The sequence below is a fragment of the Anser cygnoides genome, chromosome 3, assembly GCF_040182565.1.
Source record: "Anser cygnoides isolate HZ-2024a breed goose chromosome 3, Taihu_goose_T2T_genome, whole genome shotgun sequence".
Lineage (NCBI taxonomy): Eukaryota > Metazoa > Chordata > Aves > Anseriformes > Anatidae > Anser > Anser cygnoides.
The window spans coordinates 57,780,551-57,804,959 of NC_089875.1; the positions used below are offsets into that span (position 1 = coordinate 57,780,551).

The 24,409-nt window shown below is 44.7% G+C and overlaps 1 protein-coding gene across 3 annotated transcripts in view; it reads right to left on the minus strand.

Annotated features, from left to right (window-relative positions):
• PHACTR2 (phosphatase and actin regulator 2) overlaps positions 1-24,409 on the minus strand; it is a 137,080-nt gene that overhangs the window by 91,522 nt on the left and 21,149 nt on the right. Inside the window, exon 1 of one of the 3 annotated variants that reach the window (XM_013194193.3) lies at positions 17,488-17,627. The exons of the other annotated variants lie outside the window; for them this stretch is intronic. Coding sequence (XP_013049647.3) covers positions 17,488-17,500 — 13 coding nt within the window. The 5' untranslated portion in view covers positions 17,501-17,627. Of the gene's footprint in view, positions 1-17,487; positions 17,628-24,409 lie in introns of those variants that run through there. 3 annotated transcript variants of the gene reach the window in all.

Consider the following 24,409-nt stretch of genomic DNA (forward strand, 5'->3'; position numbering starts at 1 on the left):
TCACACTTGGTCTCTGCGTGCTGATAGTTTAAATCAAGTGTAAATCTGCGGGGCTGATTTTGCTTTTTAAATTCTCGTGCATCATTCGTTTGCGTGCTGGTGGCCAGGGGAACGGGCATGCTGTAATCACGCCAGTCATGTTGTTTTTTTTTTGTGCTGATCCAGATCATTTTTAGCTCAGGTTCATTCAGTTACAAAACCCACGCAGAAGGAAACTAATTACATAAACTGAAGCAGGAATGCTGTATTGTTCTTGTGGAAAGTGCTTTTACCAAGACTAAACATCAATATTACACTTTTTTTTTTTTTTAAAACTACCTGCTTAATACAGCAGATCGTTAATGCAGCACATTTAGTTAGTTAAAATGAACAAATTTCATTAAATCAAAATTTAGAGGCATTAAAGCCAGATGGGCTACAAGGGAAAAAATGCAGAGACTTTTAGAGCTAATGTAAATGTAATATTATTGTTTTCAGCTCAAATTCAATTAAATAGGGTTGACAGAAGCTTTCACAAAAATGCCCAGGAAGAAAACTTGTCTGTAAAGAAAATCAATTTAAAAGAAACCATACTTCAGATAATTCCATAGTTCTGTGGCTCACTGAATTACAAAGTCATCAACAAAGCTGATGTGGGAGAGCCAGCACTGAGATCTTTACTGGTATGTTACTTACTGGGAGAAAAATGACTTAATTTTACAGTGTTTATTGTGCCGAAATGTATTTGAGTGCTGAAAAAAGTTAATGCAACCAGACCCATTCGCAAGGGAAGAAAACACATTTTCAAGAACACGGCCTGCCCGGGGAGGGAAGGGAACTCCACCGCTTCCCTGGGCAGCCTGCTCCAGTGCTTGACCACCCTTTCCATGAAGAAACTCTACTTAATATCCAACGTAAACGTCCCCTGGTGTAACTTGAAGACGTTTCCTCACTTCCTGTCACCTGCCGCCCGAACTGGGCCCACTGGCTGCAGCGCGGATACCTTCAGCTGTGGGGTTTGATCGGCAAAATCCAGCTTGGCATTGTGCTCCAGTGTTTTCTGTGAAGTCCCTTGAGCCAGCGCTATATGGTGTAGGGCTTTCCTGTCACTGGGGCATGCGATGCTGGCTCAGTGATTGTATTTGTCTGAATAGTGTTAAGAAAAGGGAAAAAAAAGAACACCAAAAATCTAAGACACACAAGATCACTCCATTTCTATTTTAAAACAGTTGTTGTGTACCACAGTAAATAATTATTTTCCACCAAAATAGCAAGTAGAAGTCTATATAAAGTCTCATCTAACCATATGATGTACCCAAGTACCCTCAAGCCCACATCCCATTCACTCAAACTCCTAAAATGCAATGCAAGATGTCAGAGGCTCCAATTTTCTCATGATCTCCACAGCAAGTATGAAACTCGACCTTGATTTACACGTGGTGATAAAACCCACTGTCTGCAAATTTATGAATGTAGCTGGCAGTCATTAAGTGCATTATTCAGAGGTCATGTTGATGGTCCCTTTGTTTATTCCTCCTATCTAATGATCCATTGCTGAAGATGTGCCGAAAACTCTCAGCATGTTTTACAACTTATTTACGTGACTGAGAAGCGTGTACTGTGTTTGCCATCCTCATTAGCCCAAACTGCTGAAAATAAATCAGAGTGCAGAACTGGCATCTGAAGAAAACACAGAGACTTTTTTTTTTTAAATGTGTGCTGAGAAAATTCTTGCCCCTTTCCAAAGCAGCTCTTAGGAAGAGCGCCTTTTAGTCGAGTGACAAAACAGGGCCACCTTCGTTTTGTGCAGCTGAATTCCACAAAAGCCACATGAATCAGCATGGGATAAGACATCTGTGGACAAGGGCTGGATGATTTTAAATACATTTATTTAGTGAACATCTTTGCATAGTAAACATCATAAGTCTAAACTTATGCTTATCCATGAGTAGGTATGCTAAACTAATGCGAGTCAGTTGAATGTTGATGCAGGTGAAAAGGCAGAAATTTCTAGCCAGCACTGCTGAAAATTTTCTGTGTGCCCAGATTTGGTGTTGCAGCATCCTGTTAATCCTAGGCCATTTTTATAGGTGTGAATAGAAGTTCCAACAGAGAGACCTGGTGCCATTCAGATCCACTGGAAAAGTGTGGAAACGTATCATACAGACCTGTTTACCAGTCTAATAGAAAGAAAATTAAGTATCTGAGTGTTGAGAGATTCTGTTACTAAACTAGTAGGTAAAGAAATTATGGTGCAGGCAGCCTGCACAGATTTGGTATTTGCTTATCATGTGATAAATATCAGGTGATTTTATAAATAATTGTCCCTGTCACATTGACTTTGCTAATATAAAGTAACTGGATTCACAATTCAAGCAAGGGATTTTTGATCTGTGTAAGCTCTCTAGTAGCACTGGTTAACTACAGGATCACATCGCTTCAGTAAGGAAAACCCATCCCCTCAATGACGTTACTTTGGGCTTGTCTGCCTGTTAATTTTCGCACTGAACGTCATTTGTCTGACAGCAAAGCCTTTGAAGTGCCATGATATTTTGCACCTCCCAGGTTAAAGCTCACTAAAAGCTAAGCCAGCCCTAAAGGACAAATGAAAACCCAGAATAAGAGGAGCGTGACCTTCTCTGCAGACAGAACATTTACATGCAGACATCATTAGTCTGCTGCTAATAGCTTGTTACTGAATTGCCCAAATGAAAGCTGAACATCACTCAGTGCATCTTTGGTGCCATATCACTGAAGTCACTAAAGTGTATTTCAGTGACAATCAGTTTTATACCTAATATATCACAGACTTGCTGGTGCACAAATAATTTTAACACTTGAGTAAGCGCACAGAGCCGTGCTGGGTCTGGCTCGGATGGAGTTAACATCTCCTGCAGCAGCCCATACAGTGCTGTGCTCTGCACTTGTAGCTAGAACAGCACTGGTATCACACCAGTGTTGTGTCTGCTGCTGAGCAGTGCTGGCACCACATCAGGACTCCCTCCAACCCCCCCAGAGCCAGCAGGCTGGGGGTGGGCAAGTGATAGGGAGGGGACATCACCAGGGCAGCTGACCTAAACCAACCAAAGGGATATTCCATACCACATGATGTCACATTCAGGAATAAAAGGTGGAAAAAGGATGGAGATGGGAGCGGTGGGCTCTCGTGAAAACATCTGTCCTCCTGAACAACAGCTACGTGCATTGAGGCCCTGCTTCAAGGACGTGGTCAGGCATCGCTCGTTGGTGGGAAGTAGAGAGTAATTCCTTTTTCCTTTTCCCTTTAGTTAATTTATTTAATAATAATTTTCCCTTAGTAGTTATTTTTCCTTTAATTAAATTATCCTTATCTCAAACCATGAGTTGTTTCTTTCCTTTTCTTCTTCCCCTCCTCTCCTGAGGAGGGGGAGCGAGAGAGCGGTTGTGGCGCAGTTCAGCTGCCCAGCAAAGTAACACCCCCACAAGAGCTCACACCTTCCCTCCCCGACACCTTCAGCTGCTGCTGCCAGCCAAAGACAGACAAGGGGATCCCACAGCATGGAGCATCTTCTCACGACCAGATGCATTCTGCTAACTCTTCCCCACCTTGAAAGGCAAACTCTGGTGTCCCGTGACCGTAATTCTTAGATTTTTTAACAACTGTGTTCCTAAAATGTGCTGTAGAGAAAATGCACATACCCTACTGCATGCTGCATAGATGCTGCACATACAAAAAAAAATCCTATCCCTGCTTTAATTATAATCAAGCCTTTATGAAAGCTTGACTACCAACATTAGACTACACTTTTAGAGGAGAAATTTATGTATATTGTATATTATAATTTATATATTATATACATTATATATATAATTTACGTGTATTGTATATTATATATAATTGCCAAATTGTAAAATAGTTGAACAGAAGTGTCACGGGCCCTAAGGTATAAAATCCATTTCTTCCAGGAAGTTTTCAAGTTTTGAGAGTTACAGCAAAATTCCTTGTACTCTATTTTATACAATTTGCTTTCTTGTGCATTTTTGATTGGCCTTTAAAAAGCTGACACATTTTCTTACGTTAGAGTTCAATCTAAGAAACCCGAGCACTTTTCATGCCTCACTGCTCGCTGGTTATTAGTATAATCTGCAGGAAACAACATAACAATAGGTCATTGTTCCTCAATGTGAGCAAAAGGTTAGAACAACAGCCTACGCTCAGACCTGGCTTCTTGACTCCCCTTCACAATGAAGAAAGCACATGTTGTGTGTAGTAACTCTGAGGGTATTTCCACTGTGTTCAGTGTTTTATGCCACTTGTTGCAGGCTGAAAGAGAGCCAGGTATAGGGGCGTGCTCCTCCTGAAAGCACTGTGTAGCTGAAATGGTGTGGGATATGGGAGCTCACCAACTGTGTGGTAAGGCAAGTCTCAGGCTCCCCATCCTTGCAATGTTTGAGTACCTCACAGAACCCAGCAAACAGGCCTGCTACAGGCATAATCTAGGGGGTAGCAGGATATCCGCTTGATAAATTATTCCCTTTCACAGAACTGTGGTTAGACCCACAAACACTCAGCTCCACAGTCCGCAGCCCTCCCCTTCACTGCTGCTGAACCACACGAGCACCATGGAAAGCTTTCCTCCTTGGTACCAAAACGTCCACACGGGTCCCAACATGGCTGCCTGCCCCCCAGCCGTGCCCTGTCAGCACTCACACCACTGGGTAAGTGTTGCCCAGTCCCTTTAACACAGTCCTGGAGAGCAGCCTGGTGCTTCTTGAGGAGCCTGCCCGCTTTCAAGTGATACGGGGCTGCCAAAGGAATGCATGCCTGGGGGAAACGCCTGTGGACAGCGAACCTTATCCTCCCTCATAGGGTGGCTCCATTCCCAAGAGAGGAGCCTGGACAACGCGGTGCTGGGGAGCAAGGTGCCCAGCTGTTTGGTCACAAACCCCCATCTGTAAGCAGAGGTGCCCCACACACCTCCTCACCACTCTCAGGGCTCTCCCCCCAGGCCAAATCTCACACACGGCCGGCATTCGGACGGGGGCACCCTTTCTGTCTACCCACACAGTAGCTCGGGCAGGGCACAGAACAGTTCTGGCAGCCTCGACTCAATTCCTTTTTCTGCATGAAGAGATTAATTCCTGCTTCTCCTTCCTCCTGATGGCCAAGCCAAGCAGACCTGTGTGCTGGTGCAGTACAAGTACTCAGGGACTTCTGTCCTGCCAGCTGGGATTAGGGGGAAACACTGGTGATGCTTCAAGCAGAGCTCTTTTTTCTAGTACTCCTTCCAGAAAATGCTTCAGCGTTTTCAGTGCCCTACTCAGGAGGCTGTGTTATCGCACACTGTGTTATCTGAGGCCTAACAAACTGCTCCTTATTTCAGACACTGTGGAGTTTGCAGACCCTGGTACATGCTGACCCTCACCACAACCTGCTGGGCTGCCTCCAGCTCTGTGCCCCAAGGGGCCTCTCCTGCAGGGCTGCCCCTGCCTTAGGATCCTTAGGTGCCACCCAGAGAAAGACATCGTAAACCTGAAGGATGACAGGGCATTAAAGTTCCTGCTGACAATCTTCACATGAAAAAATAAAATGTAAATAAACTCTCACCAGATCAGAGGAGAGAAACATGCCATCTACATAAAACAACAGCAATATAGCCAGGAAGTGGTTCCTTGCAGCCTGAACAGCAGCACCAGTAATTTGCCTTTTAAGCAGCCAGATTTAGTCACCAAGCTCATCCTACCAGACAAAACAGCAAAGTGATTTTTTTTTTTTTTTACCCCAGTCCTCACTGCAGCCCTGTCCGAGTTCCAACCGCAACGCCAGGCTGACAGCAACACTGAGAAATGGGGATGATGCCTGATTTCAGACACTGGAACAGCACCAAAATCCGCCCTCCGTTGGAGCAAGTGGAGATGATGGATCTAATTGGTTCTGGCCTCCCCCACCAGCCCCACTTGTTAGTACTTACCGCATAAAAGTACCATGAGTTAATGTGTTACACGCGAACCCTGGCCAGTGCTGACTCCACGATGATGAGAAAGAACTGAGCATCTTTCGTTTCACTACTGCACGCGCACTGAAAAACACTACAGTGGGCAGGATTTCAAGAAGCCTTTCTCACGCTGAGAGGTAGCCAAGACTTGTATGTCTCCGTGTTACCACGCTGCAGTGTCCAACAGCTGGCAATAAAGGCAGATACAGCTAGCTCCCCTGTAAACAGGAGCTTTATTAAACTGGGAGGAGGAATCGTGAGCTTTCATTAGGAAGCATCCTGCTGGAGGCTTTCTAGCACCTGGGACCCCTGACTTTCAGCCTATTTAGCAGTCTGTCAGCTATAACTTCTGAAATACTGTTTTTCCCCTGATGGTATTCGGTAGTTACCTTCCTTTTTCTAATCTGTACAGTTCTCAAGATACTTCTACAGATAGTTCTTGGTGATGATTAGTCACAGATGTGAATGAAAAGGTCCAAACTAATGTTTTCTAGTAAGAAACATTATTGAGACAGTTTTCTTTGCAGGATTACACTTAGAGAAGTGCAAAGGTATTTTAGGGTAAGATGCAAAGAAGGTTCAGAATATCAGGAATTTTGCTTTGGTCAGTCCTTCACAGTGACTCCAGTTGCTGAGTTACAAAGCTTACCTGAATACTCCCTAGGTTTTCATGTTCCAGGCAAGATGGGGGACACCAGAAGTTATCGAACATCCCAGGAGCTGTCACTCCAGTGCTCAGACCAGGGTAAGACGCTATCTTTCAGTGTTGCAACTACATTAAAAGAGTGCATTAGCTCTCTGGGACACAGCTTGTTGGCTGACCATGTGCTTCCAGCATTGTGCTTTTATGCAAGTATCTTTCAGAATCACTGCTCCTCAATGCTGAGACTCCCAGTCTGTAACTATGACCTAATTAATTCCCCCCCTGATTACAGAGCCTTTCATCTGTCCGTATTGAATGCATCAGTTTCTCACCTGAAAATAGTTTTATATTTTCTTGCTAGCCACTTCTAGTAGCACCATACGGCATGGAGCAGAGAACCAGCTCTTGCTGGATACCTCCTGAATCACACCAGATGGGTGACAACAAATTCCCAAATTACATTTGTATTTTGAAACCCAGTATTTAGGCACTGGATAACTCATTTGATACATAACATATTAATTGGATAATATCTAGGGTCTACACAGCAGAACCAAGCCAAGCATCTTCCAATGCAGCAAGTTAGATGTACGAAATAATTCCCCCAAACCTGTTTTTCCTCAAGCCCATGTTAATTGGAATTATTTATATTCAGTCCCTTCATTCATTCTGGCTCAGTCTCTGTATCATCTGTTCCATATTTTTGCTCGGGGTGGACGTCAGACTCACCAGCTAATGATTACCAGTGTACCTCACTTACTGCTTTTAAAAATTGTTATAACAGATTAATAATCACTTCTTTAAAAGCATGCAGCTCTCTCACAAAGGAGACAAAAGCGCTCTTTGGTAACAATCCCCCATCCACTATGATATACTAACACATCTTGCAGCAGTCTGGGACCTCTCCAACTCTCTGCTCTGCTCGTGTTCCTCCTACACGTAGAGGAAAGGTCCATCCAGCCCAGCACTCCCCCTCCAGCAGTGGCCCTCAGCAATCCAGCTTTCCACAGGCTCCATGTGGTGGCTGAGCATCACCTCCACAGGTCAGTGTTCGTGTGCTGCAGGGTGCCTTGTTTTGCTCAGGAAGCATTTTTGCTCCCATGCATTTGCAATGCCTCCTGAACCGCACAAAGCATGCGATGCAGCTGTGCACAAATATGGCAAAGAGATAGCTTGTTCTATAAATGAACAAGCAACAGAATGTGATTTAATGTAACATTCACTAAAACGGGAGGGAAGAATCGGGAGCAAAGTGGAGGAGCTGATATGCTTTTTTAAGATGGTAAGATGGACTAGTCATCTTTGACACGGCAAAATCCAAAATAGCTGAGAGACCACTTCTCAGCTGTGGGAAGTGATCTCATACTAGTTGTGAAGAACATCCAGTTTCTGTGTGCTCGTGCCTAGCCAATGTGATCAGGGAGTTGACAAGGACGGAAATCATAGGTCACATGAAAACTTTCTCTGATATCTCTCTCAGCTGAAAAGAAGCCCAGTTTCATACAGGTAAGTTTTCTCTTCCCAAATTTGTTTGTTCTGTGTTTCTAGAAACCAAACTCATGCTAAAATTTCACCCTCTCCCCTTCCCAATAGTGTGAGACAGCAATGGGGCACCCACAGCGGAAGCAGCCTAAGCCCCCAGTGCAGGTGCGGTCTTGCCAGTGCTAAAGCTGAACCTGGAAGATGATGCGCAGGCAAATGCCAGATCTGAGCACAGCAACCTACTTCCATGGCATCAGCTGCGGAGCTGGAGCTTTACTGCACAGTGCGTAGCACAACTCGTGAAAGTACAGAAAATAAGTACTCCAAATCCCTCTGCAAAGCCTTGGGAAGCTTCAGCTGCCAAGCTACTAATATTTTTGAAACACTTTTTTCCCTTTTTCGTTCTGCCTATAATACAACGCGACTGTGAAGGGTGGCAGAAGAAGAAAAACAAACAAACAAACAACAAGCCCCCCAAGTTGTACAGGTTTGCACAGAGCATGAAGAGCAGTGTGGAAACGGGAGTAGAGGGCACCAAGGGACTTACCAGGACCAGTAGCAGGCAACAGACACTTTGCATCCTACCAGGCATTTAGGTGTTTCCTAAGCCATAAAAAGGCAAAGGTGCAAAAGTCAAGAGGAGAAAGGGCGAGACTGAGGTCACACAGCTCCATCCACACTCTGCTGCTAAGTTTATTTTTGTTGATTTTTCAGGCAAACACACATCAGCTGTCTTTCACGACAGTGACAACCCTCTTCTCCATCGGCAGTCTGAGGTACTACTTGAGGTGCCATTTATTGAGCTGTGAAAAAGCTTCAAGGCAAAGCAAAGGAAGCAAAGATCATGCACAAGAGGCAGAAATGCCACAAAACCATGGTTCAGTGCTGGTCGCGGGAAGGATGCTAACTTCTGCCTTCACCTGGTGCTCACCCTGAGGTGGTCCTCTGAAATTACTGCTCAGCCTGTCTACATCCAGAAGAGGTGCACAAACTTCAGCATATGGGAGCCACCAGCACTAACAGATGAGAAAAGCTAGATTTGCCCTCAAGGTTTTTTTAATTTAAACAAACAAACAAAAAAAGCAACAAAATCCAGCTGTGATTGCAAGCAGCGGTGAGGGAGCTTATCTCAGGTCAATCTTTACATCAGTCGAGCTTTTCATGGCACTGAATTAGCCAGGCATTGCGTCACGTAGACAACAGCATCACAACGGGTAAGAGGGCTGCAGAGAGAAGCAGCCTTTACCAACGCACGCACAGCATTGCTAATGTGACAGCAAAACACTACTCTCAGAAAAGTGCTTTTAAACAGCGGCCGTGCGATCTGCCCCCTCACGCCAGAGGCATATCATTAGGTTGTTCACACACGGTGCAGAAGAAAGAGCGATGCAGGCAGCCACCGGAGAGGGGAAGGGGTCCCACCACCCTCTCTTATCCCTCCCTGGGAACATTTTGGGGTGGGAAGGTGGAAAGGACGCTGGCTATTCTTTCTCCTGAAAGAACACTCTACATTATGCTGAGCAATCTGGCTACTTTGCCAATATCATACGTGCCCAACTTACTTTGCAGGCAGGTTTCCTGAACACAGTATGAAAGAGTACCCACAGCACCTACGGAATTTGAGAGGCTGCCCAGGTGACAGAAATTTAACCGAAAATCCAGAGCTCTGCATACAAATACTTCAAGTCCTGTGATATGTGTGTTAAAGGTTCAATACCCAGCACTAAAACAATGACCATTAATAGATGTTGCGTTATTTTGAAATGGAGGACAACAAAATAATATTCGTCAGCCTCAGATGTTCCTGACATTGCAGAGGAAGTTGCTCACCTTGATGGATCCCAAAATCTTGCTCAAGACTTCACCACAGCCTCAGAGCCTCCTACTTGTAGTTAAGAAATAGCACTTTTCCCACTGTCTAGGCTGTCTAAACTTGCAAATGCCCTGACACAGTCCACATGGGGCGCTGAAGGAAAAAAAAATATTGCTGGGCTTTGTAGGAAAAGTAGGCAAAGTGGAGACTGCTACTGGCTCCCATTCCCACCTTAAGCCCCAACCCACCCTTGTTCCTAAATTCTGTGATGTTTTAGGTCTCCTGAAGCCACGCACATCGAAGTAAGCAGCCACTTCCACCTCTTGCAGGCACCCCTCAAAGCCTTAAGCTGCCCTGTAGGAAATGCATGCGTATGCCTTCCAGAAGACATATAACACATTACAATCACTGTGCTAAGTGACACGAACTAGGGAATTTAAAAGTTACATTTGGCAACCTGCCCTTACTGCGCTCTAATTATTTCTTAATATCCCAATTTAAGGGCAGCACGTTGGCCCCAATTTTAAATTGTCTGGCATTTATAAGTTTGTGTCACGGAATTAAACAGTTTTCAGATTCTCAATTGAAAACTGCTGATTGTGTATTGCCTGACAAAGCAAAATGTCTCCATTAGAATAATGATTTATTGTAAATATGGTAGTATTAAGGCTGACTATTCTGGGCATTAAAAATGCATGGAAAAAATCCATTGAAAAAAGTGTTATGTGAGCTGTCATAATTTGTCAGTTTAATGCCTTTGTCATTTGCATCTCTTTTTAAAATGCCAAGAGCAATTAAACCTTATCCCACCACTAGAAGTTGCCAAATTTCATTTGAAATTAAAACAGAATAATGTGTCATGTTAGTTATTTTAGTAATATTAAATAACAAAAACAGAAACAGAAAAAAAAAGAAGATAAAAGGCGACATAACTACTGCAGCTACAAAGAAGCGAAAATACACGCACTATTTCTGTGATACATGCACGCACAAGAGCTCTGTAGGCTTCCTGCACTAACAGACCTTTTTCTTTGGCAGCAAGGCCCCAGCTCAGCAAAGCAAAGCATCGCTGGACTGTGCTCTAAATGCCAACGAGCAGCTCCCAGCAGCACGCGTTTTCTGCTGGTTCGAGATAGCCATATTGTCGGCTCCTCTCTCCACATGGCTTCCACGCAGGCCTCCATAACCAAACACCCCTCGCTTTTTGGACCGCCTCAAGCCCCAGGGAGAAAGACAGAAGGGACTCGTGAGTCAGCAGGAGCTGCAGCGAGGATGAATCCGTCCCAACTTTGTCTCCTGCAGCAATACCAGCTGCTGTCACATTTGTCTTGGAATTTGTGGAATTTTGTTGGAATTGTGCTCTGCTAGCACAGGTTAAGCAAGAGATTAGAGGCTTACTTCTGGAGGTGTCTCCCACTGCATCTGCATCCCTGCAGAGCGTAAAGACCCTGGGATTGTCTTTGTGATTACGAAATATCCTGGTACTACTCAGAAAATTATTTTAAAGGGTTTTATCATTTAATAAGCTATTTTTTGATAATTATGTTACAGAAACATTGATGCTGAGCAAACTAAAAATAACTAAACAATTGCTCTGGCCAGCTCAGTTTCTCCTGGGCCCTTTGCTTTATTTGAAAACTAGATGTGATCAGGGACCTTATCCTGCCCCAAAATCCATTGTTTGAGCCATGTGTTCCCAGAAACTCAGATACCCCATTGCTGACAGGCCAGGGTCGAGGTCATCTGGCCCCTCCTGCCAGCAGAAGGGGATGAGAGCAGCTGGGCTGCTTTGCTCGGGACTGGCACGTGTCTACTGGGGGAAGGCTGCGAGGCAGCTTTACAGTCCTAAGCTTTTTTTTTTTTTTTTTCCAATTTTGCTTTGGGAGGAAGTTTTATAAATGTTTCATATGAAAATATAAAAAATGGTTAAACACTGGGAGGGGAGGCTTTTTGGTAGAATTCCATCCAGTCTGCTTTTAGAGCCCAAAGCAATACCCCTGCAAGGCACTCCATAATTAAGCATTGAATTTCCTACAAGATTCACAGCTAGAGACAATGAACGATGATTAAACGGCACCAGACTGGATCCTTATTATCAGCCACCTGCTTTTTTGGTCACATGATGTTGCTTCCCCCTTTGTGGATAACTTCAAGCCCCTCAATTTGGGGTCTTTCAAGCCCCTGGAGCCCAGGCTGCTTCTACCCGAACCATTTGTGCCAGTGCCTCTTAACACAACCTTTCCTCCTCCTGATTGCTCCCTTGTGCTCTCAGAGTGGTTGGCTCCTGCAGCAATGGCCTGGCTAGAAGCGTGTGAGGAAACAGTACCTGTCAAATCTGGGTTTCTACGTCCGTGCACAACACTTCCTTCTTCACAACAGGTGGCAGTGATGATTCAGAGCTCAGAACAGGGGGGTCTGAGGGCGTTTTGCCAAAAAACACACAACCAGTAGACGTAAATATAAGGTACAAACTCAGTACCTGATGGGCTGGTGCTTGCTAGCTCTTTTGGTCAGGGAACAGAATCAGAATTTGTTAGAAAATGAAATCTGCATCACACCACCCCTCCAAAGCAGCCAGAGTTCGTGGAGCTTCCTTCTAAGAAGTGTTGTGGAGGCTGGAATTGTTGCTGGAGTATGATGAGCGTGCAGTGCAACCACAGCATTTCTGGCCACAAGGATACCCAAGAACCACTCTAAGTAGAGTTGGTGGACCATCACTACGTTAGAAGATGCGCCGTCGTTTTAGTCCTACACAAGTTTCTACAGTTACTCAGAGGCTACATCAATACCAACTTGAAAACAGACTGGGAGCTGCATCCTCACGGGAAAGTTTAATCCTGACAAGCATTTTCCAAGAATATGACTTTCTAAATGTACTGTTCCAGCTTCTGGGTAAAGGGGCATACGCCATGGGTATTATTCTAAAATTACAGGAGGAAGAAAGTCAGCTTTCCAGGAGACGGTGGTGACCTGTGACACACTACAGCATCTGCCACAACTGAGGCCATGAATGCAAATAGGAGGCAAATAAAGACACATAGTGTAGTGTAAAAGAGCTGATCGTTGCTTTGTACTTTATTGTCCGAGTGCAAACCATTTTGTGATCTATAGCAAACAGCACGTGAACCCAACAGAAGTCAGCATGACTTCACTGATAACCATGCTTTGCAAAGATACTGAGTGAGCTTATACATAAGTGTGGGATGGAGATGAAAGAGATGCTGATGTGGTTTCCAAAAGCATCTTCACGCTGTCAGAGAAAAAAAAAAAAGGAGGGGCAGGGGGAGAAAATAAACAAGAATACATACACAAGTCACCTGGGCAAGGTACTACCCAAGGTCAAAACAGAAGCTGCCAGCAGGACAAGGCTGATTTTGCTGCTGGAGTTTGGAGTTGTCATCCTGTTAAGAGCTGGCAAACCCACAGTTACACTGCCAATGTCTGCACGGCAAGTGGTTTTGTTTCCAAATTGATACGGATGGAAAGGGACAATTCAGCCAAGCCTAAGCCATGGATGGCCAAAGGATTTCAGAGCCCTTTATGGGCACCAAGTGAACCTTACAGAACATGGTGAAGCTGTTGGGTCGGCTGATTCTGCACACAGACAAGCTGCTCTACATCGGTCTTTGAACATGGAGAGTTTATGAGAAAACCAGGAACATAATCTGAATCCCAAATCTCAGCTTCCTCTTCCAACTACCTGAATGTTTTTCCTTATACTTTAATAGGATGTCCACTGTTTGCCACAAATACAGGTAAGACATTACAAGGTATCTGTAAGGTCAAATTCTTAACGAGCTTTCAATCCTGGCACTCTTACATCTAAAGGATGCTAAATAAGTCCTATTGACTTACTGAAAGACAAAAATGATGCATTAATTCAAAAGCAAGGGAGTTACAGCCAGCAGACAGCTTCCTGTGTCTCCTAACCTTCCTGTGACACGTGTCACCATGCAGAAGAAGGCTCAGCTGATACTTGCTATTCACCCTGCCCCGCCACGATTGAGTACAGTCTTGCTTCTGTGGGCTAATCTAAATTTCACTGCTGGTCAAAGAAGAACTTCAATGTGCTAGTGGACCAAAGATAGGATATTCGATATCCAAGATTGCCAGTCCCTTTAAAACAGCTTATTTACTGGGAGGCACAGTCTGCAGCCCCAGCCGTACAGCCGACATAATTCAGGGTAACAATTAACCACAGCTAGCTCATTACGGCTACAATAATATTCCAAGTGCAAAGAAGTCACGTAAATCCCCAAGAACGATGAAACAAGGCCTCCTGGTTTTGTCTGAGGGTAGGATCGCGTGCACGGCGTGGCACCTCACCGCGGTGTGGCTCACCCTGCCAAACCCCTGCCCCCAGGCACCTCGCACCAGCACGCTTTGTGGTTATGAACTAGCACGTGAGACTCGTCCACTTTAAGGTGAGATGCCAGGCAGGCAGGACAGAGCGGAGGAAGAGCTCTGGGGGAAGGGGTAGTGCTGATCTCACTCCTTCTGGCAGGAAATCCCAAAAAAAGCATCACTTGGGAGCACGTCTGTTTCCGCAAGCTCCTCTCTTCCTGCTACACAAGTTTCTTGCTACTTCTATATTCTCCTTCTTTCCCATGAGTTATTTCCAGCCCTCCCTTGTTGTTTTTTGTTTTTTTTTTTTGACGTGAGTGTTGTTATATCATCACTGTCTTCAGCCGTGTGCCTGGATCGAAGCAGAGGCAGGCAGCAAAGCTGCAGCCCAGGACCTACTGGGGGAGGCCGGCAGGGGTCTGCTGGTGCCCCCCCTGCAGCAGCAGGCACTCTCACAGCTGAATACCTGCGGCCAAACTGTCAGGGACAAGTGCTGCCAAAACAGGCAAAAAAATGCCGCTAGAACTGCCCTGCCGTGCCATACACAGATTGATGAATATTTTATTGTTATTCCAGGAAAGGCTTTTAAAAGAGCACACGAGACAACAGTTGTGTGGAGCCGTCTCAGTGGCATGGATTAAAAATAAGCAATCCAGCACTGAAATGAAAGGACTTCTTAAATGAAAACCTTGTTTCTTGAAACCATGAAATAGCATGGACCTAATCAGCTGATCTATTAGCAACACTGATCTTTCTAAATAACAGTTTTGGCCAGAAAAATGATTTTGATGATGGCACAGAATATGACTGATGAATTACAGAGATATTTCTGCTATGTGGAGCAGGGGATGGAGTTTTGCCCAACAATTATCCATGGTCTGACTCTGAAAGTCTCTTTGGCAGCATGATGAATGTAACAACAAAGGCCTGATTCACTGACACCGATAGCTAAGTTGTTATTTCTGACACTCGGTGGCTAAAACTTGCAGCTCAGCTAGGACTCTGCAGTTCTGTGCTGCCAGAAATGGCACCTCTGTAAGAGGAATCCAGGCAGGTAATCCACTCTGTATACATTGGCATGGTTACATTTCTACTGGCGAGCTACTGGAGAACAAACTGGTAGGGCAGTTAGTTTTGTGGCTGCAGATAGCCCGCTCCTTTCTGTTTGATCACCAACTGGTAAGTGCCCAGATTTCAGCACAGGGCGTCCCTGTGAAACGAAGGGGGGAATGGACCAGGCCCACAGAGGTGCCAGCTGTGCGCTTCCCATGCTGGCACCCAGCTCTGGTTGCAATTAGGGGTCAAGTGCCCTAAAAGTCTTTCTGCAGATGCTTTGGGAACAAATTGACCTTCTCAGTGAGGCTTACTGCCACCAGTTGTTGGGTTTTCTTACCTGGTCCTTAACTATTCTTCCACTGTTTTAATTGCGTTCAACTGTATACAAACTGTTTTCTTAAAAACAATAACTAACCAACCAAAACAGAGTATCAGTCACTGTTTCTGCACGAAATTGAATAAATAAATAAATAAATCGGGAGCTATTCAGCAAGCTGGCCTTATAAGAGGCTTTGCAAGTAGTTGGCAAAGTTGTGCAGAGGGCAAAGCCTTACTTACTTTAACTTCCAAATTTTGCAGACCTCAAGGAAACTGGAATCTTCCTAAGGCAGAAAAAAAATGCATAGGAAAATCTGTTTCTATGGTTTTCAGATACCAGCTTCCCTCTTCACCCCCCCTCCAAAAAAAAAATGGCCTTTAAAATAAATGTGACTCATTCCAGAGCAGATTCTTATAGCTGGATTAAAGTGATAGCTCTGTCAAGACTTCAATAGTATTAGTTGCTGATGCTGGAGAGTTTAAAAACCTGGAGGAATTAACTGCTTAGGGTATCTCTTGCCCAAAGGCATTCTGTGCTGGGGAACAGGGATCCTTCCCCTCTAACTGGAAAATTCTGCCTCGTCATGGAATATCAAACACACGTTGTTAGCATTTATTAAGTTAAGTCTTTTCAGGAGCTAGCCAAACCACCAAGCGCAAAGAGTATTCCTCATCTTACTTCACAGAAATGAACATTATACAAGGACCGAGTCAGTTTTTGAGCCCACAGGTACCAGCAATGTAAATTTCCATGATGCCAACATTTTAATTTCAGAAAAAGGGGATATTTTTGGTCTTGCATTTTATAGAGATAAGAGCAAGAATTTGTTTGTCATAGAAACTGATGACAACACACCTGAGAAGGGATTGACCTGGACAGCTGAGCTGATATAGGTACGAGTTTTCCTATTGTTATATGATTTTAAAAATAATAATAAAAAATAAAATGAAATAAAAAAGCTGCACTCATAGTATCACTTCTGAAATCTACTGTAGAATTATTTTCATACACTGTAGAGGTGATCATCACTTTTAAGGTTAATATTAGACAAATCAGATGATTGGAACAGGTTTCAAAGGTCACTGAGTCTACTGCAAATTCTATATCCCAGTACGAATTGTCCTACTATCAGTGAATCACTGAGACACTGACACCTTCAAGTTTTACAGCAGTCAACGCCACATGCAAAACATCCATTGCAAAAAGCACTTTTTGTAATGCTTAGGGATACAAGGTAATGCACGAGGGAAATGCAAATAACCCATTTCATCCCATATGCAACGCTGGTATTGTGTGCACCTCCTTAGAAACCATGCAGCGCATTATTTGGCATGAAAATGCATGATCTAAAGTTGGAACATCAAAGAAAACAATAAAAAGTGCAAATGTATTCAGCATTTTATGTTCTAAATATAAGAGAGAGCAAACTAGTACATAGAGGGAATAGAAGCAGCTTAAAATAATGCAGGTATGAGATACGCACTATCCACTTTGGGTCAGCTTTTTTAGTTACCTATACACACCTATTGCAGTCTGTGAAAGATATTTTCCTACTCAGCTATATGCATTTCCCATTCCTTCCACATTTCCTGCATATAGCTTTTCAAACAGAACCGAAAACCTTAAGAAGGCAGATCCTACATTACAGTTTTGATCACATTCCAAGGAAAAACAGACTTAAAACAGAAAAACTGACTGATAAAGGGTTAAAAACTTAAGCGTGTCACATTTTACACATAGAAATTTGCTCTAATAAAGGACATCGGAACGGAAGGAGCTAAAGGCTAAAGAAACACATCTCCTGCAGCAAGTGAGAGAGGAGGAAAACGAGCCCCGTAGCTCCACTAAGAAGGAAGATCTGTTTTATTTCACTTACCAGCATTATCCATTTTCCCCCCTTCGGTACTGAAAAAGCAGAGTTCCCCAGAAAAGCAGCCAGTACAGTCTCCTTCTCGCTGCTGAAGCTGGCTGCCCTTCTCCTGGTTATTAGACCTTGCTGGCAGTCAGAGCATACTTCATGCACTGACTGCAGTAGACATCACCAGGAAATTTATATCTCCAAGGATGACAAACAGCCATTAGCTCCATTATAGGCTGATTAAGATTGTGTGAGCCTATCAAGTAGATACTTAAATCCCCCAGGGTTTTACCTCTTCGGGGAGAAAACAAAAGAACTCCGAGCCTATAATATTGAATATACGTTTCTGAAAAGTAAAAGCAGCACTAATGAGGATATGTTTAATGGGTACGGAGGCAAAACTTTAAATAAAAAAGGGGATATATTACAAAGCAAAGGGCTATGATTTATCAGTGACGCAACAGCAAAAGTTTTAAGGAAATAAAGGGGAAGGAATCTATGGCTGAGAAAGCGTTAGGTTAGACTACAGTCTGCAGCCCTCAGCTGTGGCTGTGCTTTAAATCCTACAAGTTCTGCACCTGACGTTCTCTGTGGTTCGTGAGGAACACAGAAGATGTGCTTATCTGCAACTGCATGCCAATCTGTTAATGGTCTCAAGACATCCATCATTATACTGTTCATAGCTAGATGTAAGGAAAGGGTGAAGAGAAAAAACAGGGCTTTACTTGTTTTCATGGTAAAGTAAAAGCACGCTGGTTGGTGAAGGGACTAGGCTCAGTAAAATCTGAACAACCATATGCTGGGATGAACAGGTATTACTTCTAAACTTTCAACACCACACAAGTCTCTGATGCACAGAATTTTTTCCCATAGAAAAACAAACAAAACCAGAATAGACTTCTAAACATTTCTCCTTCATACACTTCTAGAGTTTTCTCCTTATAAATTAAAAAAAAAAAAAAAAGTAATTTATTTTAATAAAAAATCTCTCTCCTGGTAGCAGAGGGTGAACAGAAGCAGTACTTGGGGGCTACACTAAATCTGGGCTCCATCCCCCTTTTGCCACTGATTTTCTGTGTAACCCTAAACTGGGCATTTGGTGCCACTGTGTTTGCCCCGTGGTGAAAGGGAGACCATTATACACTGAATTTGGTGAAGTTCATTGGTGAAACATAACGTCACGAAGTACTGACACTACATAAATGTCACACAATGTCCTCGCCATGTTTTTCTCCTTCTTTTCGATAATTCACTCGGCTACCCCAATCCTCTCTACTGCAATGGAAATGAAATACAGATTTTTGTGTCTGTACTATATTGACACGAAACCCCTCAACCTCAGAGCATCACATGAGCAACAAAATACATCGTCCATTCATCACCCCTTCACTGCCCCTTTGATCTTTTTTGTCCTTTCTAAATGTTAAATGAAAAGACAGTTGCAGCCCTGATCCATTTGCACTGATAAAGCAGTGGAGAGAATCAATGGCTGAGAGCTAAAGTCATCAGCAAGAATGGAGAATATCTAGGGCACGCTGGATATATTCTGTATTACAGAAAGGAAGCGCTTGGAGGGCTAAGGAGAGAATAAAGACTAGAAATCTGTCACACTTCATATTAAGGTTCTATTTATAAGTGGCTTATAAAGAGCTTATAAAAAAAAATAGAAGCTATCATGAGCATGTTGCATTAGTATGTGTTTCAGATAGCTGTAACCACACCGATGCAAGAGGTTAAAAACGACCAATTTACCTGTGGAGCCAACCAAGGGCAAAGCAAGCTGTGTGAGAGGGGACATCCCCTGGTTTGGAGACGGGGGTCTGCAGAGCTGCAACACCTACAGCTGTCTGAGCCCAGACAAGACTCGGGAATGGTGACAAAGCCAAGTCAGGGCAGAAGGGCATGCAAGCATCTTAAATCCTAGTGACTATTTCTATGTAGCAGGCAGGTCCCAGTGTGTGCACCACGGCTGACCCCCACCTGCAGGGCAGATGGGCTTCATGGTGTCCCTCGGGGTGCTGGACCCCCAACCACGCAGACGAGAAGACCTGTGGGAGCACGCCACGTGTCCCCTCCTGCCCACGCACACGTGTCCTTCCCAAGAAGCCCTGGAAGGTGATAATGTGTGCCCAGACCCCACCCTGACATGCAGTTCAGATATAGTCACAGCCTCAGGTCAGCTGAGGATCAGGACTGCAAGGTGCTAACTAGGGTGTGGGAAGTCTCAGTTGCAACAGCTTGATAAGCCATGAGTTTGGGTGCTTTATCAGGGCTGTGTGACAAGTAAAATGTTATTAACTCTTGAAAGATGACTAAAAATGGAAACTCAATATGATTTGTGACCTATATCTCTGCCGTTTGAACATAAAATATCTCACTAGGAACTTTCCAAAAATAGAAAACTTTACAAAACACACCGCAATTTTTTCTTGTAGGCAATTAGATTATTGAACAGGAATTAACAGATGTGTCTGATCAGATGCAGTTGTTGGATCAAAGCCATATCTCCTGACTGCACACAGGCAAAGGAAGGATACAGATACTAGGCGGGGTTGAATAGCAGGCTGTGACTGCTATTTAAAAGCCAAATATGCGTATATTGCAGGCATAAACTAAACTCTGAGTACAGAACAACCCCGTCACAATCCATAGCTGCACGATACCGCAATATCCTAGTCTGTTAAGGGACAGTTTCGGGTAAGGACTGAGAGACCAGGTCTGCTCTGCTTCCCAAAATTTCACTCTCTGCCAACCAGTGTCACAGTTTCCTCCAGCTACGAGGCGGCCCTGCCTCACCGTTCATCTCAGCCGTGGGCTCTTCAAGGCCTGGGCTCAATTCCTTGCCTGGCCTCAGACTTCCTGAGTGATTTTGTGCAAGTCCCTGCAGCATCCGACCTCCCGCAGGAACGCTGCGCGCCCTGCTCGCTCCCTGCACCTGAGCTGTGTGGGGATAAACACGCCAGAGGCTGCGCAAGGCCCAGTGGTGCCGTGTTGAGAGCAGATGAGGCAGCTAGCTCGGATAATCAGTGCCACCTCCTCGAGAAGAAAGCACTGTGGAGTACATTAGGAGCGCAGCTAATGACACAGCCCCCTAATGATCCCGTTCTTCAGTGTACCTGATGTGCGCAGCCCGCTGCAGTAATGACATTTCGCTCCCAGGAAAATCAATGAGGATTCACAGAGGCTCAGCAATCTGCCCAGGTAAGAAGCAAATAGAGAAAGCAGGGTAAACAGATACCTCGCCGCACGGCCATCAAAAACACTTTAGGTTGACAAACCCACAGAATCGATGCACAGCTTCAGCTGTGGTGTTTCCAATCATGACAAAGGCGCCTGAGAATACATTTAGAAAATGTAGAAGCTGGCTTGGCTGGGTGCAGACCTGTCACTGTGAAGCTCTGACTCGGTAAGATGCCATTTCGGGCAAAATGTTGCGCTTCGCTTTCACTGTGTCTGTTTCTTCCCACGCAGAAACCATCGTGCAGGTGTCTCTGGGAGAAGCTGTCCTTGTTTTTAGATGCTGTGGGTTTTTATAGTCAACGCCAACTCCCTAAACACACAGCTCCACGCGATTCCTCTGAGTACCCACTAAGCCTCAGGACAACGACCTCTCAGTGCAGGGGATTTGTGTCCCTCCAAGAGGTGTTTCCTTCTGTGAAGCACCCTCCTGCTCTTTGCCAACAGCGGGGTGGTTTCATGGGGGAGAGGAGGAAGGGCACCTTGAAGGTAAAGGAAGGGGCTCTGCTATAGCCAGATTCCAATCTTCCAGCCAGTAACCAAGATTGCCACTAACACTAAGAGAGTGTGTTGTACAACGCACCAAAACCCGTGATTAGGAACATCCCTATAACGCAGTAATTAGACTCACGTTCTTCAGGCCCTAGGTACACGAGGGAGAGCCTCTCAAGGAAGCAGTGAACCTGTGTACCTGCAGTACATGTTGTGGTGTACCTGGAGCACGTTTCCCGGGGCCCGGGACATTGTTTGTGTTTGTGACATGGCAGGTCCGGCCTCAGCAACAATTCCCAGTGTCAGCGGGAGAAGGGTTTGCAAACACCTTTCCCCCACCTCGCAGAGACAGAAGAGTTTGAGAGCAGGACAGCAACAAGCAAAGATGCTCTTTGCCTGGGAAAAAAGCTACAGTTCAACCTGGAAACGTTGATTAACAACACGTGGCTCTAAGTGCAGAGGAAGCTTTACGTTGCTGAGAAAACAATGGGAGCCCTTGGTTCCCCAGGAAGATTTTATCCTTGAACAGCCCGGCCAGATACCGAGTTGTGATTCTTGCTTCAAGCTGCAAGGGGAGAAGCAACACCATTGAAGCCAACAGATTTAAACTGATACAAAACAAGAAGAGAGTGGGATCCAGACAGCAGCGTGTGGTCTTTGTAGGTGGGGAGTTTCACAGCACAGATGGGTTTGCAGAGGGAGCAGGAAGGGGCTTGGCACAGCAGCGCATGGTGCAGGGAGAGCATGGAAAGGCTGGGTGGAGGGAGGCACGGGGGCGGTGGGAGGGGAAGGCAGAGGCACGGGGTGAGGTTGTGAAGGAAAATTCAGCATGTCGTGAAGTGGGGTGCTCGGCAGGAGATACAGGCAAGGACAAGAAGAACACCCCTAAAACACTCCATTCTTTAAATAAACTCTAACTTGTTCCTGAATTGCTGCTTCTAACAAACACACACCTAGAAAGAAGTGCAGTATGTGTTTGGTTTTACTCTTCCAGAGACAGCATCTATTTGCAATGAACAAGCCACTGTTGAAAATTTCCGGAAAAACAAGCACCTGTTTCTCTCCTTTGGTTTTCCCACCGATTCTGCTGTGGCATCAGGCAGCTCCGTACCTGCCTCGCTGCCCACCCAGCCATGGAGACCTGCAGAGGACTTCTTGTAGCTGGTTGTGCTTTAACGAGTTATTCCATGCCCTGACACAACCAAAACTGAAAGACCTGCTTGTGTGATCACAGACACGGCTGCACAGCTGGCAGGGGGAGCCCCAGAAACAAGCCGGCTCATGGCTTCCAACATTTTTACTGCTCCTTAGACCAGCTCCAAACTACTGGCAGACTGGCTGCCTTCAGAGCCCAATTAAATCTACTCAGAGCCAGGGTTAATTGACATGCTGGTAAAAACGCCTGAATGCTCAGACTCATCCATGCCCTCTCCTCCTCCTCGGACAGCCATGACTGCTGTAGCACTTACCCTTCTTGCCCTGTCTCCATCTCACACCCACGTACACATGCACCCCGAGCTCTCAGAGCCCCCCATGTGCCAGCTCCTGCATGCCTGAGCAGGGCTGGAGGGAGGGTGCATGGGCCCCAGGGGGTCACATCTTCCACAGAATTGCAATGTGTTAACCCTCAGAAACCAAACGTGTCCTGCTGTTTGCTGACATCTCCCCAAAATGGAAATGACTTGAAAAAATCGAATGGCTATGGAGGAATTAGGGATATCATGTTCTTCTGCGAGAAAGACTACAAGACCTGGACAGATATTTATAATCTCTGTGATTGGTGTTCATCTGTTAATATAACATATTGCTCACATAAGTGAATTCTGTCAAGCAAACTGAAATAGCCTCTCTCCTTTTCTCTTTAAATATCACAAACAAGTGCACTGAAACATGTTGCAATTCCTATGGAAACAGAGATGAGCTTCAACAGAAGCCTTACCTCAGAGCTTGGCCTTTGCTATCCAGAGTGCCAGACTGAATCAGGCACAGGAAATGGGGCAAATCAGGGCAAAATAAGAATTTTGAATGTAATTGTAGAGGAGAGGGATGATATAATCCCCACTGTTATCCAGTAATAAGAAAAACTAGAAAATCTGTATCCATATGTACAATGCAAAATAAATTCCCGGACTCAAAGCCCATTTTATGGGCTGCAAGCTTCCCACACCTGGACTAGGCAATTATCAAGCCTGTTTATCAAATGTTCTGGCTTTGAAAATCCATGAACATCTTTGAATGTTCTGAAACCATCGTGGTATTTGGCTAGATGCAATATTTGTATTTGGACAGATTTTGCATAAAGAAGCAAAATTGAAGCTCCGGCTCCAACAGCCGCTCTCGGCATTTGACTGGATGAGGATGGCTCCCGTGAACATAGATGCTGCAGCCTTCTGCTGCATAAGGGACAAAGTACCAGGTTAAAAAGAGGACGTTCAGTCTGGCGGAGACAGTCACAACAAGAAACAAAGGTTGGAAACCGAGAACAGGCAAGTAGGTAGCTATCAAGTAGATACTTGAAAGCAAGTATCTATTGCAACAGCAAATGTGATTAAGCTACCAAGGCTACCTGTGGGTTTTCTGTCTTTGGAGGTCATCACATCGTAACTGGGTGTCTTTCTGGATAACACCAATCAAACAGCAGTTACTGAGCTCAACAGAAAGGTAAATGAGAGTAATTTAAGGGCTTGTATTGCACGAATCAGACCTAATAACCCCTCTGTCATTGGTGCTATGAATCTGTGTAAAAAGGCCAGTCTTCATTATCCCTGCTGAAATGAAATACCAGACTTCTATCATGCCTTAATGACTGCATGTAATAGATTTACAAAACATCTTTACCTTGCTCCTCATCTTGGGACCTTATTCTCAGCTTCTGCTCACTACTTTTCCTCTTTTTTGTTCTGCAGATTTCTCTCTTGTAATCTTATGTACAGTAAAAAGAGAGGGAAGTTAACCTTACTGAGAGGCATAAGTGTAGCTTTCTTTCTGTCTTCTCTTAAAATCTGTGAACAGATAATTCAGTAAAGGGAGACCAAGGAGAGACAATATATCCTGGTCTGAGGAGCTGAGGTGAGATCCCAAGTACAGTCAAACCAGCACCAAAATTTCCATTTTAGTGGGGCCAGGACTTTATCTCTGCACATTAAACTTGTGGTCAGGTTTGTGTTAAGGATAGGAGTATGAGTAAAAATGCAAGAAGAAAGACTCAGGC